Source organism: Nothobranchius furzeri, chromosome 1 (assembly GCF_043380555.1).
Source record: "Nothobranchius furzeri strain GRZ-AD chromosome 1, NfurGRZ-RIMD1, whole genome shotgun sequence".
Classification (NCBI taxonomy): Eukaryota; Metazoa; Chordata; class Actinopteri; order Cyprinodontiformes; family Nothobranchiidae; genus Nothobranchius; species Nothobranchius furzeri.
Window position 1 is genome coordinate 46,324,297 of NC_091741.1, and position 16,514 is coordinate 46,340,810.

Below are 16,514 nucleotides of genomic sequence, written 5' to 3' on the forward strand. Positions count from 1 at the left end.
CAGATCAAATATATAAAAGTATACAATGCAACTTTTTGTATTTTTAAATCATTTTCTTGAGCCAGCATGTGTTAAAATGGCCCTTTACATGTTTAATGAAAAGTCACTCAGGCCCCACCACTCCCGTTGCCAGAATACTGCACTTGAATATTCAGAGTATCTGGACTGGTCCCTGTTAGTCAATAGTAAAGTGGAGCTGACATGCTGGCGCTGGATTCTGCTTCCAGGCATGATTCCTGCATACTTTAGATCAGAGAACACAGCTCATTTGTTTAATTTAGTGATGATCAACTCCTGTAGAAACCAATGAAGGCTGATGAGACATTCCACAGTTAGATTAAGGTGTTGAAAATATGAACGCACCAGGAGAAGAAGGCTTTCATTTTCGGTTTTACAACAGTAAATTAATAACAGACTCTAGGAGGTGCTAAAAGCAAGCTAAAACTACCAAGTGTGACTTTAATGGGTTCTGCTGCATTATTCTAATGTTTTGTGATGCATTCATCATATAGATCATTGTCTTAAAAATGTAATTCATCTTCTAGTTCCAAGCCTTAAATTATTAGAATCAAACAGTAATAGGAATTTAACAATATGGGATGTGGTTTGTGTATATAGTTTGTCAGGGAAATTCTTCCTGCTGTATAAGCAAAAGCTCACCATTAAGACTCATGACACCATTAAGTTTTAAAGGTTGACTTGCAAGCAGAGAATGATACTTTTAACTTTTATTTGTTGTATTGATTCATGCATCTCCACTACACAATGTTTTAGCCTTTTGTGTCATTAGTATATTATCTGGTTTTACTGACTGTTTAATTCAGTTGATTGGATGTCTTTTGTTTTATCTTTAATGTCTTATTCTTTGTTGTGTTGGCCTATGTAGCAATTAATACATATTGAGTATGACCAATAAAATGTGAAATTCAATACAAATATGAAATATCAATCTGTTTGACCTTTGAATGTTTAATCAGAGGATTCTAGGCTTCTTTGCTTATTCAGGGACCATAAACACACTTCGTATTAATCCAGACGGAGACAGTATATAGTTTATAAAATTAATTCAATTATTTTTCCTAAACTAATGATACATGACAAGATATGAATAATGAGATGTGGTGTGGTGGATGTGAGGTGTTGTGATGGAAGCTAGATGTTGTAGCAACTGTCCTTTGTAAGAGAAATTGTGAAATCTGGGTGTAAAAGAATGTGTTGTTTGTTATAAACTAGAGAGTTAATTATCGATAAAAACCTCATCAGACACCAGTATGCAGGCTTGCGATACCCTTGTATGAGTTGCTCCCGGCGGTCCAGAGGTTTGCGATAAGAGTGGTGAGGCCACCGGACGTCGAAACCACAATATTCAGAGATTAGTAGCTTCCTCTGAGTTCAGCTTCCCCAGCCATGAGATGCAACTCGGGGTCTGCAGATTAGGTGTGAAGTAGCTCTGAAAAGAGCTGTTGTGTCTGTAATCACTTGCAGTGTCACAGAAAAGTTTTGACTTAAGGTCAAAGGAGATTGTTTCAAAAGAGGCTTCTTTCCCGATTTGGCCGAATCTGGGCTCAGCTGGAAACTGAATTAATCGGGAAGTAAATCCTGTTTTAATAAACTATTTTGTTATGATTTCTGGCCAAGTTTTGCAAATCAGAATTTGACATGCTTCTGAGTATTTACCAACATCCCTTAGAAAGCCATGCCTTCCTTCAGGTACGAAATTCTTAACCTTAATATGTATCTTACTGTAATGTGTATGAGTGTAAACCACGATTAACTTGTTAAATCAAACACATACTGATTTGTGATATAAACAGATCCTTGTAAGAACAGTATTCATTTTAAATTCATTGATTTAAGCACAGATTATTCAAACATTTCATTTAAACATATTGTTCATTCATCACATGGGATTAATGTAAGCTTATGAGATGTAAAAGTCATGGAGTCTTCACTTGTTCAGAGTAAAGAATGTTGTAGATGAAAGGTTATTATGTTGATCAATATATATATATATATATATATATATATATATATATATATATATATATATATATATATAGGCGAAAATTGACCCTTTTGGACATTACACCTAGTATAATTACTGTTAGCTGTGAGACGCTTTCACCAGCTGTTAAAAACATGCTGTTTTTAAATGCGCTTGATAAATAAACTGGTAGGGTATACAAAATACAGCAACAGAATAACATCCCTTTTAGTGCTCTGCCCCCACTCATCTGCATTCTGAGATGAACGAACTACTCCTGCCAACCGAACCCCTCTGTCTGCAGGATGGAAAGTGTCCGTTGACTCCCTCTCGCTCACATGCTCCAGAGTTTTGACAGAGTTTTTCATAAACAGATACATAGTTCATAAACAAATCCATACAAGTCACAATGTATGTGATATTAGAAATGATAAAAACACTATGTATACATATTTTTTAACACTGTTTATTTGCCCTATGGGTTCCCCTGTATAAAAAGGGGGACTGCAGAGTATGTTCCAACTACAGGGGGATCACACTCCTGAGTCTCTCTGATAAGGTCTATTCAGGGGTTCTGGAGAGGAGTATCTGTCGGATAGTTGAACCTCAGATTCAGGAGGAACAATGTGGTTTTCATCCTAGCCTTGGAGCACTCAACCAGCTCTATACCCTTGGGGGGGGGGGTCCTAGAATTTGCTTGGGAGATTGCCCAACTAATCTACATGTGTTTTGTGGATTTGGAGAAGGCGTTCGACCGCATCCCTTGGGAAGCCATTTGGAGGGTACTTTGGGAAAATGGGGTACCGGGCCCTGTTTGTCTATCTGTCGTGGTGAAGAGAGAGATGAGCCAAAAGGTATAGCTCTTGATTTACCAGTCGATCTATGTTCCTACCCTCACCTATGGTCACAAGCTTTGGGTAGTGATCAAAAGAATGAGATTGAAGATACAAACTGCTGAAAGAAATTTTCTCCGCAGGTTGTCTGGGCTCTCCCTTAGAGATAGAGTGAGAAGCTCGGTCATCCAGGAGGGGCTTGGAGTAGACCCGCTGTTCCTCCACATCGAGAGGAGCCAGTTGAGGTTGCTCAGGCATCTGGTTAGGATACCCCTGATTGCCTCCCTGGTGAGGTTTTCTGGGCACATCCAAATGGGAGGTGACCTAAAGGAAGAGCCAGGACAAGCTGGAGGGACTATGTTTCTCAGCTGGCCAGGGAACACCTCGGGATTCCCCTGGAGGATCTGGCCCATGTGACTGGAGAAAGGGAAGTCTTAGCCTCTTGGCTTAGGCTACTGCTGCCGCAACCCAGCTCAAGATAAGTAAAAAAAAATAATAATAAACTAGAACTGCAAGCAGTTATCAACGAGTTCCAAGCCATCCAGTGCCAGTCGCCCACCCGGCCCTGCCCTCACCTTCGCCATTCCTCATGCGGTCCCGCCCCAAAAACACGTTCTCCCACCGGCGTCCAATCAGCTCACTTCAACCGGCGCAATGAAAGTAACACTTAGGATACGCCATTAAAACTTTTGCAAGGCCTATACACATATCTTTCACAGGCATGGCTGACTTCTCAATCATGATTACAATCAAATTCCACTGTTTCCTTATTATAGAATGTGAAGATTTAATGAGTGAAGTGATGAGAAATCAGGTTTTGTCCTTTTATTGATTCTAAATTAAATGATTTTTCAAAAAATATATATAGTGAGATGTACAATTAAACTGACCGAAACAAAAACTTCATTATAAAATCCATATTTGATCTAATGATTATCATACAATAATCTATACATCAGCAGAATATTACAAATAACATAAATACTTGATAATGTCTCTAGATTTAATAGATTTTGAACAAAAACTATGAGTTTCATTTTGTGACTAACTGATCAAATCATTTTAAAAAATCCTGAAAAATCCATTAATCATCCTAAAATTACCAAAATATTCTCACTTGGCAATGTTAAAATGTGTAATAATATGCTGTTGTTTTTAAATCAGTAGATTCAAAGCTTTATTAAAGAAAAATTGGTAAATATAATTATAAGGGTCACAGCCAAAATTAAAATATTCATAAAAATTAGTGATACTTTCTAAAATTAGTAGAATTTTCTTAGATCACCATAGGTACATGTGGAATGTTATAAATGGTTTATATTTACTGTATCCCTAAAAAACTTTCTAACAAAAATTAATTACGTTTTTGTCCAACTGTACAGAAAAACTGGCAAAAAGTTAAAAATTCATTAAAAATCTATGCTTTTGTACAAAAATCTCAAAATATTCCCAGATTACCTCTGTGATGTGGGAATTGTGGTCATATTTTTGTAGGGATCATAAATGTTAAACTTTTCTTACAATAAAATAATATTTGCATTAGTGGCAGTCACCAAAAATAAGTCCTATAATTGAACACAAGGCGGTGCTCAAATCAAGACTACATTTTAAGTTTTTCATAAACCACCAAAGAGTGAATTTTATGCCAAATTTCAAGAAGATTGTCATAACAGAATTTGCCCTACAACTGCTAGCCTAAAAATGTATTTTCGTAAGTATAAAGCACAAACCTCTTGCTGGAGCTGCGATTTTTGTGACATAAACTCGAGGCTACCCAGTTAAGACAACCTAAATATCTTAGCCTCTTACATGCAAATAATGATTTTTAGGAATTTTATCAAATTTGAAATTTAAATGATTATAAACCACGCCCACTTTGATCAATAATTACCATATTGATATTATAGTCTTAAGACTCTATAATGATGACAACCACTAGGTTTCGCGCAGATCCATTTAGCCAGTTCAGCAGTATAATTTATTCCTAGTTATAGTGCCCCCTATTGTTGAATCATTCTGAAAATCAAGATATACACTTAAATTGACCTTATGAATGGTGATTATGAACAGCTTTGAAAAATGTCAAAATCTTTTGAAGTTATACTAAAAAAAACTTTTTCATTCCTAAAAAAATATTTTTAAAAATCATATTTCGAAAAATAAGCAAATTATCCAAAATCCCTTCACATCGTTTGGTCAGCCGCTCCTCGTCTCTTGTCTGGCAAAGTTTTGATTTGCTTGTGTTTGACGGCCGGGGGGAGTTAACAAAAGAACATTTGACTTACTATGCAAATTTCTACTAATTTGCATAAGTTTAAAACATTTTTTAAAATAAACTGACTCGATGAACATACAGGATGACATCATTTGTTTTTTTACAAAAAAAATGGGGAGAAACATGCCAAAAATATTTTTTGGGTACACCAGCGCCACCTATTGGAAAAAAATCTCATTTTTTTCTGTAATTGTAGATGTCACTATGACTGATATGAATTGTAACTTTCTGTATAGAATATGTATTTTTCATGAGTAAAAGGGCAAAAAAAATTTAAAGCCTATAAGCCACACCCACATTTTAATAATTTTCGAAATATGGCTGATGATAAACATATCTGCCAAGTTCTGTTGAAATCCATCAAGCCATTTTGCTGAAACAAACTTTTTGACTCTTTAGCGTCCCCTATTGGTGAATCCAAACAAAATTTGGTAGATAGGGCTTACCGCTCATTCTTTGTAAGGGTCTAGAGTCTCATTGTTTTATCTTGAAAAATGGTGGAGATATCATAAATTGGGACATGTGCTAGCTAGCGCACTGAATTTGACATAGTGTCATTAGCCCAAATTTCAATAATTCCTCATTTTTCTTCATCACAACGACTTAGCTTAGTCCGTAGATGATATGTACAAAGTTTGAAGTTGATTCGACAAAAATTGACAGATTGGTGTTTAAAACTAAGTTTTGTGTTTTTTGCGATCCATCAAAAAATCTAGTTAGGCGGAAATGGGCGTGGTCAATACAAAAAACATGCAGAATCATCCAAGGATCATGTTTATATAAAGTTTTTGACTGTAGGACCTAGGGATGGGGAGCTAGTAGCTGAAACGTATTCACCTCCACAATAGCGCCACCTACGTGACGCTGGGTCCAAATTTTCGAATCTGAGTAGCGGTCAGGATTTTCTATCAGACTGCCATGTCAGATTTTTCCTGGCACTTTCAGGCTCCTGCGCCCATACAGTATTAGCAGAGAAGAATAATAATGAAAAATCCCTAGAAAAACAATAGGGTTCCAATGCCCGTTGGGCTTGGAACCCTGAATAAAAGTTAAAAAGCTAGCTTAGTTCTGGGCTGACAGCTAGATTCAGTTGAGGAGAAAGGATGGTGGTGGCGAAGATGACCTCCATCTTGGAATGCCCCTCCCACCCACTGTATTCCACTGTAGAGGCCATGGACAGCTCCTTCAGCAGTAGACTGAGACATCCCAGATGTAAAACAGATTGCTACCATAAGTCATTCGTCGTCTCCCCCCCCCCCCCCCCCCCCCCCCCCCTTTCAATAAGATTGTAGAACTCCTTAGTTTAACTGGTACTGGCATTATCCTGTTACACAATGACATCAATGCAATATTCAGTATGTGTTCAATACTTGTGCAATACCGGTTGTGCATTAGTATGTCTATGTCCCTTATACTGCATAGTTCTGGAAACACAACTTTCCTTCAATTTGTTGTTTTTAGTGGTTGAAGATTACAATAATAGCTTACTGCCTTTGTGTGTTAACCTGTAGTTTTATTATTAATTTACTCCTTCCTTTTTCTCTAAGTGTATGTGCTGCTGTAACGAGTGAATTTCACAACTGTGGGATTAATTCTATTCTATTCTATTCTATAAGTAAAATAAAGATCTATTAAAAGTAAAATCTAGGAATGGTTGTCAAAATCTTTATAGAGAATTCTTATTTGCAGCATTTTAAAAAATTTTGTTTTTACATACAATTATTAAAAAGTATGTGACGTGAAAAGAAAATTGTTTTATTCTTGATTTTTTTTACTTGATTACCATATAGTTACTTTTTCCACACTAACCTCTCCTTCAACATAGGTGGGGGTTGACTAATTATCATAGTTGTTCTGTGTGAAGGATTTGTGAAAGAAACAGAACCCAGACTGGGCCTTTTTCATTGTGGAAGTTTGTGACTTTATCCTAGTTCAAACATCTTTAACATTTCTTCAGAGTAAACATCAACTGTGCACAGCACAGCCTGCCTTGGATCAGAGGCATAAATCTGCTCTTTTCACTAACAGTAATAGATTCATACAGATGGCACATCAATGCCCACAGTTTTGCAGGCTTTTCCCATAGATATACAGACATGCAGACTTGAAAATGACTTACTGACTTCATGTGACAAAGGTCTGGAAACATTATGTGAAGAAATTCACCACTGCTAACAGTTGATATACACCTAAATAAATAATCAAACTTGTCTCCCCTTTAAATTCTACTCTGAACAATGTATTTCTAAATTTAAATCATGTAGTTACTGAGATTATTAGCCATAGACTTAATTGGTAAATTTCATTATAGTAACGCAAATAGTTTCCCTAAGATGCCATCAATGTCAATTTCCTTGGCAACTATTTACTGGAGGTAAGCATCGCCACAGAGTCCAACTTGTCCAAACATGATAAAACCTTGTCATTAATATAACCTTTTCAGTTAGAGCCTGTGGACATGTTACTGTGCCATCCCAAAATGTCACAGCGCTAATTCTTAGAAAGTGGGGGGAGGCCATTAATAAAGCATTTTTATTAACTTTCTTACAATAGAAGTGTCTTGTGAAGCAAAAGCTATTATCCAGTTGGGATTTGTATTTCACTTTAAGGCTAGAGGCCAAAACTGAAATACAGTGATTTGGAAGAGACTACTAAGATAAATATGACAAATTTGAACTCTGATTATTTCTTTAACATTTAAGCACGAGGAACTTCACCCAACACCATGATGTGCTAGGCCTATCGAGCAGGTCCAGAAAAGGGTGACTGAGACATGCCCAATTTTTTAACTGTTTGTTGCAAGGGAGACCCCAAGCCTGTTATTGGTCAGGATGCTGCATCCTATAAATTTTTCAATAGCACCACCGTACCCGTTTAAGAAAAAATAAAGAAAACTAGTACTGAAGATATCTAGCAGAAACAGATTACTGTGTCACAGAAAAACATTGATACACTATTGATTGAAGGTGTCCAAAGATGTGCAGCAAATTTTTTATTCATTGAAGGAAAATGTGGGAAATGTCGATTTAGAGGTGGTGACTGCATGGAGAGGTGGAGGAGAATGAGGAACAAATGCATCTGTGTTAAAACGTCTTGAAATACAAAAACACAATATAAATACAGATACAGTATCGGGGATCAGAGATATGACTGCAGTGGTGGCAGAATACCCCCAGAAAAGCACTACACCCTCACAACTGTGAAGTCTGAAGAGATAATGCCTTTGCCAATGCGTGTGCACGACTCTGCACCCAAGCTGATGGAGAAGTATAAATTAGGATTAAATCTTAGATAATTACATTTCTTGATCTGTCTCAGTTAATCATTTACCAATCAAAATAAAGTAATGCTCCTGTTAAGTGAATGCGCTTTTGACAAAGGTGACGTATATTAAAAAGAAAATCTGAGAGATGGTAAACAAGATCAGTGTAAAGGAAAATGGAAAAAGAATCAGTGTTGCAAATGGTTCAAAATGAATAAGAATTTCAATGGAGTGTGACCTGTTCTCGTGGTGAAGGAACAGTTAACAACAATCAGCAACACTGCTGGGTCTGGTGTTACGTCGAAATGGACTTGAATGTGGTAATCTGCATGCACAGCCCTGGATAATACACCATCAAAATTTTTTATAACCTAGTGTCATTTTGGGATCATGACTTTTGCTCAGAGTTTTGCAAGCTTAACAACAGGAACTAGTTAATTTGATGTATTACGATGCGGAACGGCTTTACAGCACGAACCTAAACGCCGGGACAAACCCAGCCGCAGTTTTGATAAATTTAAAGTACTATTGATCTTAAAATATTCTAATGAATTGCGTGCTTACCCATTTTTAATGAACTGGGATCTCACAAAATACGACTGCAAATCTGATCACGTATGAACAAGGAAGTCACTTCCCGCTTCCTGTTCTCAAGTCCCGCGTGATGTTGTGACTATCGGACGACTTCCCAAGAAGCACTCAGCGGCGTGTCCCGTGTGACCACTTAACTTCTCAAAACCACAGAGCTTCCACAGCACGTCTGTCTCCGGTGTGCCCGAGGCTTTAGACTACTGCAACTGACTTTTCACTTGTGAGCAAAACCTCTTTGAACTGTTTACAGGTGGTTCGGAATCCCTGGCTCGGCTTCTGACCAAATAATCGAAACACACCCACATCACCACGCTTCTTCTTCAGCTTCACTGGCTACGAGTTAACTTGAAGGTTCATTTCAAGATCCTGGTTCTGGTCTATAGGGCCTTACATGGACAAGCACCATCTTATATTGGTGATCTTCGTAATCCCCACACCCCCAGCAGGTCCCTGAGGTCCAGTGATCAAAGCCTACTGGTTGTGCAGCACCAGGCTAAAGACCAAAGGTGACAGATCATTTGCTGCTGTGGCCCCCAGACTCTGGAACTCTCTCCCCCTGAGCCTGAGATCAGTGGACTCAGTGGTCTCCTTTAAAAAGCAGCTGAAGACTCACCTGTTCAGGCTGGCTTTTGTATGACCTCATGTTCATCCTCTCCTTCCACAATAGCAGCTTTTCATGCAGGTGTTTCTATCAACTGTCTTTTTCAGGACCCCGTTAATATCTATTTCTTTTTCATCTTAATTTTTGTCTCATTTATCATTATGATCATTTTAATATATTTTTTTATCGTTCTTGTGAAGTGTCTTTTTATCTTTAGAGGCTCTATATAAATAAATTGTGTCTTCTTGCTCATCTAATGTGCATAACATTAATACAAATACCCGGAAAAACCAGAGAAATTTGGTAAATAAGAAAACGACCCCCAGTCTATTGAAACAAAATGCAGCAAAGACTCAATATCCTGAGCACATCTCTTACGCTGCAGGCCCATGCAATCTTACCTCAGAGCCTTGGGGATAATAGCCTGTGTCATTGGCAACAGGAAGGCATAACCCACCTAGCTTTCACTTGAGCTGCTGTGGCTGTAAATTGGATGTTGAAATTGCCTTTTGGGGAAGTCATCCAGCCAGGCCCAACCCAAATATATTCTTTTACGATCAAAAACAGATTCATGGGAGGGTTTTTGTGATCACTTGAATACTTACATTTGAATGCAATTTCAATATTAATTCTTCTTTTGCTTTGCTGTGATTCCAACAGTAGATAGTTGTTCATATATATTTCAGGGTGTGCAAAGAAAAGTGGGGGACATTTTACTTTAAAATCTGATCTGAATTAAATCATCTCTGGCCACTAAAATCCTCCTTTTCCTTTTGGGTCTCTTCTCCCTATTTATAGCTGTAAATATTAATATGGGAATGTTTGAGCCTAAATATTTATCAGGTTTTATTGAATAATTCTACACCCAGTTCTGCCTAGATTAATCATCTCTCCACCTCCTGCCTGACTTAAAAATGAAGGACGGTAGTTATTAGGAGTTTAGGAAAGGGGGAGGACTGGGGGGATAAGCTCCTAAAGGATTTGTGAAGTGAAGGGATAAAGAGGAATATATTTTAACCCAAATATTAACTTTTGGACTGTGGTTCAAGTCAGCATGGCTCAGTTTAACTGCTAGTGCCCATTTGAATGTGTGTCTTCTGTCCTCATAGATCCCAAATATTTTTGTTAAAGAGGCATTTTCATAATGATATGCTATTGTATTGTGTGTCCTGCCAGTGATAATAAAGGAAGCTGTTGTGTGCACAGTAATGATGCAGTAATTTTGTTTGCTGCGCTGCGTGGCCTTGTTAGTGTAAGCTTAAAAACTGCTTAAAACGTGCACTTTTCAGCCATTGATGATTTGGGGTTTTAAGTTAAGGGCAAGGCAGAGAGCTGTCAAGACATTCAGAGTAAATGCGTGAATGCACATTTCATGCACATCTCTTCCTGATATGTTTATAGCATGTACATAGGAGTATTACAGGGTGACAATACATGATTTTTAAGTTTAAAGCTACTTCACGAAAGACATCGCCATAACATTATCTCTATAAACATGTCCCGCTTCTAATTTCTGCAAAGCTAGTCTGTCAATTTTTATACTAACTGAAAAGATTTCCAGATTATGTGCAATTAGAAAAAACAAAAACTGTTGGCTGAGTGGAATAATGACTTCAGCTAAGAGGCAAAGGGCATGCTTATATTTTCGAGAGTGTAATAGGGAGGAGGGAAAGTAAAGGAAGTCTCTCTCTGAAGTTATTTCTTGTTGAAGATGCTGCAGCTGCTTCTTCTTCCACTGACTGAGTGGCCCTCTCTTCTCCTGCAGCCTTTCATTTCCCCGAGGTCACATGATTCTCTTACGATCCAACCTTAGACCTTCAATGACTTGTCCTCTGGGGTTTCTGTGGTGACATTTGTCATCAGGACGAATGAGACGTGTCGGGGGAGTTATTTTTAACTACCAGCTTAGTGGGTTGGAACGGGGGGATGAGTGAAGCAGTTGGGGGGAAGTTCTAGGAACATTTAGGGGTTTCCAGAGTGGGGCTTCCCAGCTGTAGTGATAGCATGCCAAGGGTGTCCTAACAGGAATGTGACTCATCCATCCACGTGATTTGTTGATACAACATTATGTCACTTAGGAACCTGGAAAGTCTGTTCACAAGTACTCCCAACAACTGGAGAAGGGGGAATTCAACAAACTAGAATCCCCCGTAAGACACCCCCCCCCCCCCCCCCCATATTTAATTACTCCATTTTATTTTGACACTAACCCCCAAAACTTAGGACCTTCTACATAGAAAAGTCCACAGGGATGAAACTGAGACTGTTTGCTGTTCCCGTTCAATACTTTTCGTTCCTACTAAGAGAAATTGTTTCCATTTGCTGTGATTTTCCAGCACACACCCTTTTTTCACAAACCATGAGAATAAATAAGCCCAATTAAGATGTTCCAAAGTCTCAGTGAAAGCACCAGACATTTATGATGATCCTGATGAGATTGTGTTCCTCCAGTGAACAATCAGAGCTTCTTCTTTACCTATTTTCAAGCCTTGTTGCTGTGACAGTGGCTCAGGGGTTTGGAGTGTGCCCTGTAATCGGTGGCTTGCAGGTTCAAACCCTGGCTCACACAGTCGTGTCCATCGCTGGGCGAGACAATTCATGCTCCTTGGCTGCTGGCGGTTGTCAGAGGGATGATTGGCACTTGTGCTCTGCAGCTTCACCTTGGCCAGTGTGCCCCAGGGCAGCTGGTGTGTGAATGTGTGGATGGATGAATGAATCATTGTAGTGTAAAGCGCTTTGGAGGCCTCTGATTCAGAAATATGTGTAAAGTGTAGGTCATTTATCAAGGTTGTAAGAGGTTGTAAAAAATCTTGATCTAGTTGTGAACATCTGCATCTATTTAGTATTTGTATTTTTCATATGAGTAGAAGCTGGTTTTCCATTTAGCAACTACAATGCAACATACAGTTTAACTAAGGCTAATATAAAAAAGGCAACTGCTTATAGTATTTAATGAAAGTGTCGTCTCAGTATTTGTTTACACGTAGACTGAGATGAAAAATTAAATGCAGTTGGCACAAGAAGCCTGAGCGATCCATGCAGGGAATTCCCGCCTATTAATAGACATAAGGGGTGCCCTGGCCCGGAGTGGCTAATCGGGAGGGTCTGGAGAATTCCCGGTGGGCCGCGCGATGTTTGGGCCGCATGGGCCGGTGCTCTCGTTTTTGTTTTTTATCATTTTATTTTTATTTTTTGGTGCCGGTGTTCAGTCATGGCACTGAGGCCGCCGGGCTGATCTCATACGCTCCTCCCGGCTGTCTCTGGCTGGCTCTACCTGCAGGCTGCAGCTCGTTTTTTTTTTTTCTTTTTCCCCTGTATGCGCCTGTGCGCACCACGTGACCACGCAGTAGACGGAAAGATGGAAAGTAGAAAGAGCAAGGGTGGCACGGAGAAGGCAAGAATTAAAAAGAGGAAAGCGTTGGAAACAGATGCGGCTAAATCATAGACTGTACATATACTGGACAATTCGATTCCATAGGCTTCAATAACACGTTATCTGTCCATAATGGGAGGTGTCCACCACCGCCATTTTGACCGTGTCACAGGTTCCGTCCAGCCCAGACAATTCCATAAAAGGGAAGAGAGGAGGCGCTGAGGGTGTGGCTGTAAGGCTGGGCTCGAGTGACGACACCCAGGCGAACTAGCTACGAGCTAACCTGAAGCTAACCCTGGCTAACCCAAAGCTAAAGCGGAGGTGGGAGCCGAGCTAACGGATGTAGCCACCTAGCTTCAACCCAACCGGAGCTAACTGGAACACCCATCGACCTGAACCTCACACGGAGTTTAGGTGGAGGTTTTCTGCGCCTGTTCGTGAGAAGTACCTGTATTAAAAAAGTTTTAAATCGGTAAGTTTATAATTTATTTCCGTAATGAATACATTTTGCTTTGAGCAAGTTTTCAGTACAGTTTTTTTCGGCGCTATCACTCCTGAGTCGCACCAGCCATTAAATGTATCATGAAGAAGAGAAAATATATTTAAGTCGTATTTTGGGGGGACATTTTATTATCTTTCTTACAAAATCCGAGACCAAGCGTTTCACATTGCAACACAAGCACCGGTAACCATAACAGAATGAACAGCCAGCAGAGGAGAGGATGGCGGTGTTTCAAACCCTCCCGGCCGGCGTGTAGAGCTCATTCCTGGGCTGGAGCCGGCCCTCAGCACCCCGCCACAGGCTCTAACAGATGCTGGCGGTGTTTCATATATTTCCAAAACGTAATACTTGTTTGTATCTTGTACAGCCAGCTAGCCTTTATTCTGGACTCAGTACAATTTACCAAAAGTAAAGAGACATTATACAGATGAAGTAAGCACAAGATAACTTACTGGAAGACACAGAGTTATCATCAGAACCAGAACAAGAGCCTGATAACAGTCATGTGAAAATAACAGTTAAAAAGTATGTATGTATAATAGAAATAAAAATATATTAGAATTAGTGTAACTCACTGTGATCCAAACAATAAATCAGCCATAGCTGATTAGTAAATATGACATGAGGTTTGGGAGTTTTTAAGTTTCATTCTTTTATTAAATTTTTTTTCCTCCATAGCCATTTGGATCATTGGGGACAGCTGAGTGAGGCGTGGTGCCCAGAGAGCTGCAGAGACAACCTTGGCCTCCCTGACGTCTGTGTCTCCTGGTTCGGTTGGGGCGGACCATCGACATAAATACCTACATGTGCCGACACTGTGCCCTGTTTTATAAAATGTAGTGTTAAAAATAAATGTTTTTGCTCAATTACTGGAATTTCTTTGGTTAAGACAAAAGTGAGGAATAATCATTTACAAGTTATTTGTACAACAGGCCCATTTTAAATCCCAACAGTTTCTTAGCAGACAATAGAAATGTGTTCTTTACTAACTTTACTTGGTTTGAAAATCTTACTAAAATAAACTTGAGTGCCGTATTGCAAAACCCAATCATACTTGTTATGTAAACATTAGCTTTGAAGATATTTTTTACAGATATATATTTGTGTGCAACAAAAACCAAACTTAAATAATTTGTCATTCTTTATTGAAAAACAACAAAATACAGGTATACAGAAGTGTGGGAAAATGATAATGTGAAAGTATTGCACTATAAATGAAGTGAGATGAGATGAAGGTGAGATGAAGGTGGACGCCAGCGGGCTGGACGCCGGACGAGGAAACCTGGAGACGGATCGCTCAGACAGGAAGGGAAGAGCTTCCTCTTACCTTGATGGAATTAAAGTTAGCCGTCGTCTGAACGCCCAACCGTACGGTCTGAGGTCAAAGGTCACAGGAAACACACACCAGTCAGCAGTCATACAGATGCATAAAGATAACTGTAGCCATGGCAACCAGCTGACATGTCCCCACTTTCACCAGCACCTGGTGCCTGCCGGGTCACCTGAATTCCTGTGTGATTTCAGCACGGTCGGCCGTGACTGCTGCCATCAGAGGTGACCTCTGATCAGCTGAATGAACTCACCTTCCAGGGTGACGCCGTGTTAAGAGTCGGCTTCATCCTGTAAACAAACAAACAAACAAATGAGTGGTAACAAAAACACCACGTCTGGTTCTGGTTGAGGCGGAGGACAACATGCACCTTTCCAGGAGCAGAACCCAGATGTTCTTGTTGCTACAAACAGAGACGAGCAGAGTTAACAAACCAGGAAGTGAGAGGGACCAGCTGCTGCAGACAGGTGACGCTCACCTGAGCCTGAACCATAGGAGCCTCCTCAGCCATCAGACCTTCTGACTCCAGTTCAGATGCCACCTTGTTGATGTCCCTCAGGCGGGACTCGTTGGCCTTCAGGTCCTGCAGGACAAAAGCACCTGCTGATTATCTTGTTGCTGTCGGGTTAACAGGTCTGGTGTTAGAACGTGGTGGATAAGAATGTTCTGACGGGCCGAGGGCTCTGAACTCACCCTGCAGGACTGGGCCTGCTCCTTCAGGGCCTGGATGCTGCTGCCATAAGCCGACAGGTCCGACATCAGGGCCTCGTGCTTCTTCAGGAGAGCCTGTGGAGCAGAACATCAGAACCTTCAGCTCGTCTGACACAAGTGGAGCTTTCTCGCAGCGATGGTCCAATCGGATCCGCCACCGTAAAACAAACCCTGCTCAGTTCACCGCAGACGTAGCTCTGCGGGTGTTTAGTGGAAAAGCGTGAGCCTTCTGCCGGCTGCCACGTGTCATGGCTGCTCTGCAGCGGGAACACACATCACAGCTTGTAAACCGTTTGAAATAAGAGCGCCGGGAACACGTTTGTCATCACTTCCTGTGCGAGGCCAGCACTTCTACCCCTAACCCATGAGACGCTCAAACGAGCAACGATGTCTGGTAGACAACCGAAGGAAATGACAAATACAGAAACACTAATTATGAAGGACTGGAAAGAGAGCAAAGAAAAGCGATTGGAGTTTCTCAGGAAGGGACTTCCATACCTCGGCCAAGTCCTCGTCTTTCCCTTAGTCTGGACTTCCAACGATGGGCTCCTTCTCCCTCATCCAGGACTCGGCCTCATTAGCATCCGCAAAGTACTGCTGGGCCTGCAGAGAGTCCTCCAGGTCCTGCCTCCTCTGGGACGCCTTGGCCTTTAGCGTGTCCCAACGTCCATGAAGCTCTGACAGCTTAGTCTTCACCTCCTCACCAGCGAAGTGACCTGGACCCAAAAAAAGTGAGCCAGAACCTGCAGACACCTCAGAAACATGTCAGGACCAGACCTGCTCTACCTTCCTCCACCATGGTCTCTCCTTTCTGGGTGACAGCCTTGATGCGAGGTTCATGACCTGTGATCTCAGCCTGCAGAGCCTGGTGCTTCTTCAACAGGTTCTGGACACCAATCAGGTCCTTCCCTGAGGACACATGTTAGAGTTCAGCATTATGCAGTAGATAGACCAGTTTAACCCAGGGGTTTCTTTCTTCTACAATCTGCTCTTTAACTGTATTATTTCCTGCTATTTCAGCTGTTAACTTTATTTTTTCTCCAAGTGTTTTT

At 40.4% G+C, this 16,514-nt stretch overlaps 1 protein-coding gene and 1 long non-coding RNA gene across 3 annotated transcripts; one reads left to right on the plus strand and one right to left on the minus strand.

Annotated features, from left to right (window-relative positions):
- The first annotated feature begins 13,160 nt into the window (after window positions 1–13,160).
- On the plus strand, window positions 13,161–14,287 carry LOC139066341 (uncharacterized). The gene is made up of 2 exons (XR_011519244.1): window positions 13,161–13,391; window positions 14,100–14,287. It is a non-coding gene; the product is annotated as an uncharacterized lncRNA (long non-coding RNA).
- A 262-nt stretch (window positions 14,288–14,549) lies between these two features.
- LOC139066336 (spectrin alpha chain, non-erythrocytic 1-like) lies at window positions 14,550–16,180 on the minus strand. Of its 2 annotated transcripts, XR_011519243.1 has the most exons (6): window positions 15,961–16,180; window positions 15,445–15,537; window positions 15,230–15,334; window positions 15,122–15,154; window positions 15,005–15,041; window positions 14,550–14,796 (listed from the first exon to the last, which is right to left on the minus strand). XR_011519243.1 is itself a non-coding variant. In XM_070548800.1 (5 exons), the coding sequence occupies exons 2-5, from the start codon at window positions 15,508–15,510 to the stop codon at window positions 14,719–14,721; spliced, it is 399 nt and encodes a 132-aa protein (XP_070404901.1). In that variant the 5' UTR covers window positions 15,511–15,537; window positions 15,961–16,180; the 3' UTR covers window positions 14,550–14,718. The 2 variants fall into 2 exon arrangements, 1 of the variants encoding a protein (XP_070404901.1); XM_070548800.1 differs by having other exon boundaries at window positions 15,005–15,154.
- Window positions 16,181–16,514: the final 334 nt, after the last annotated feature.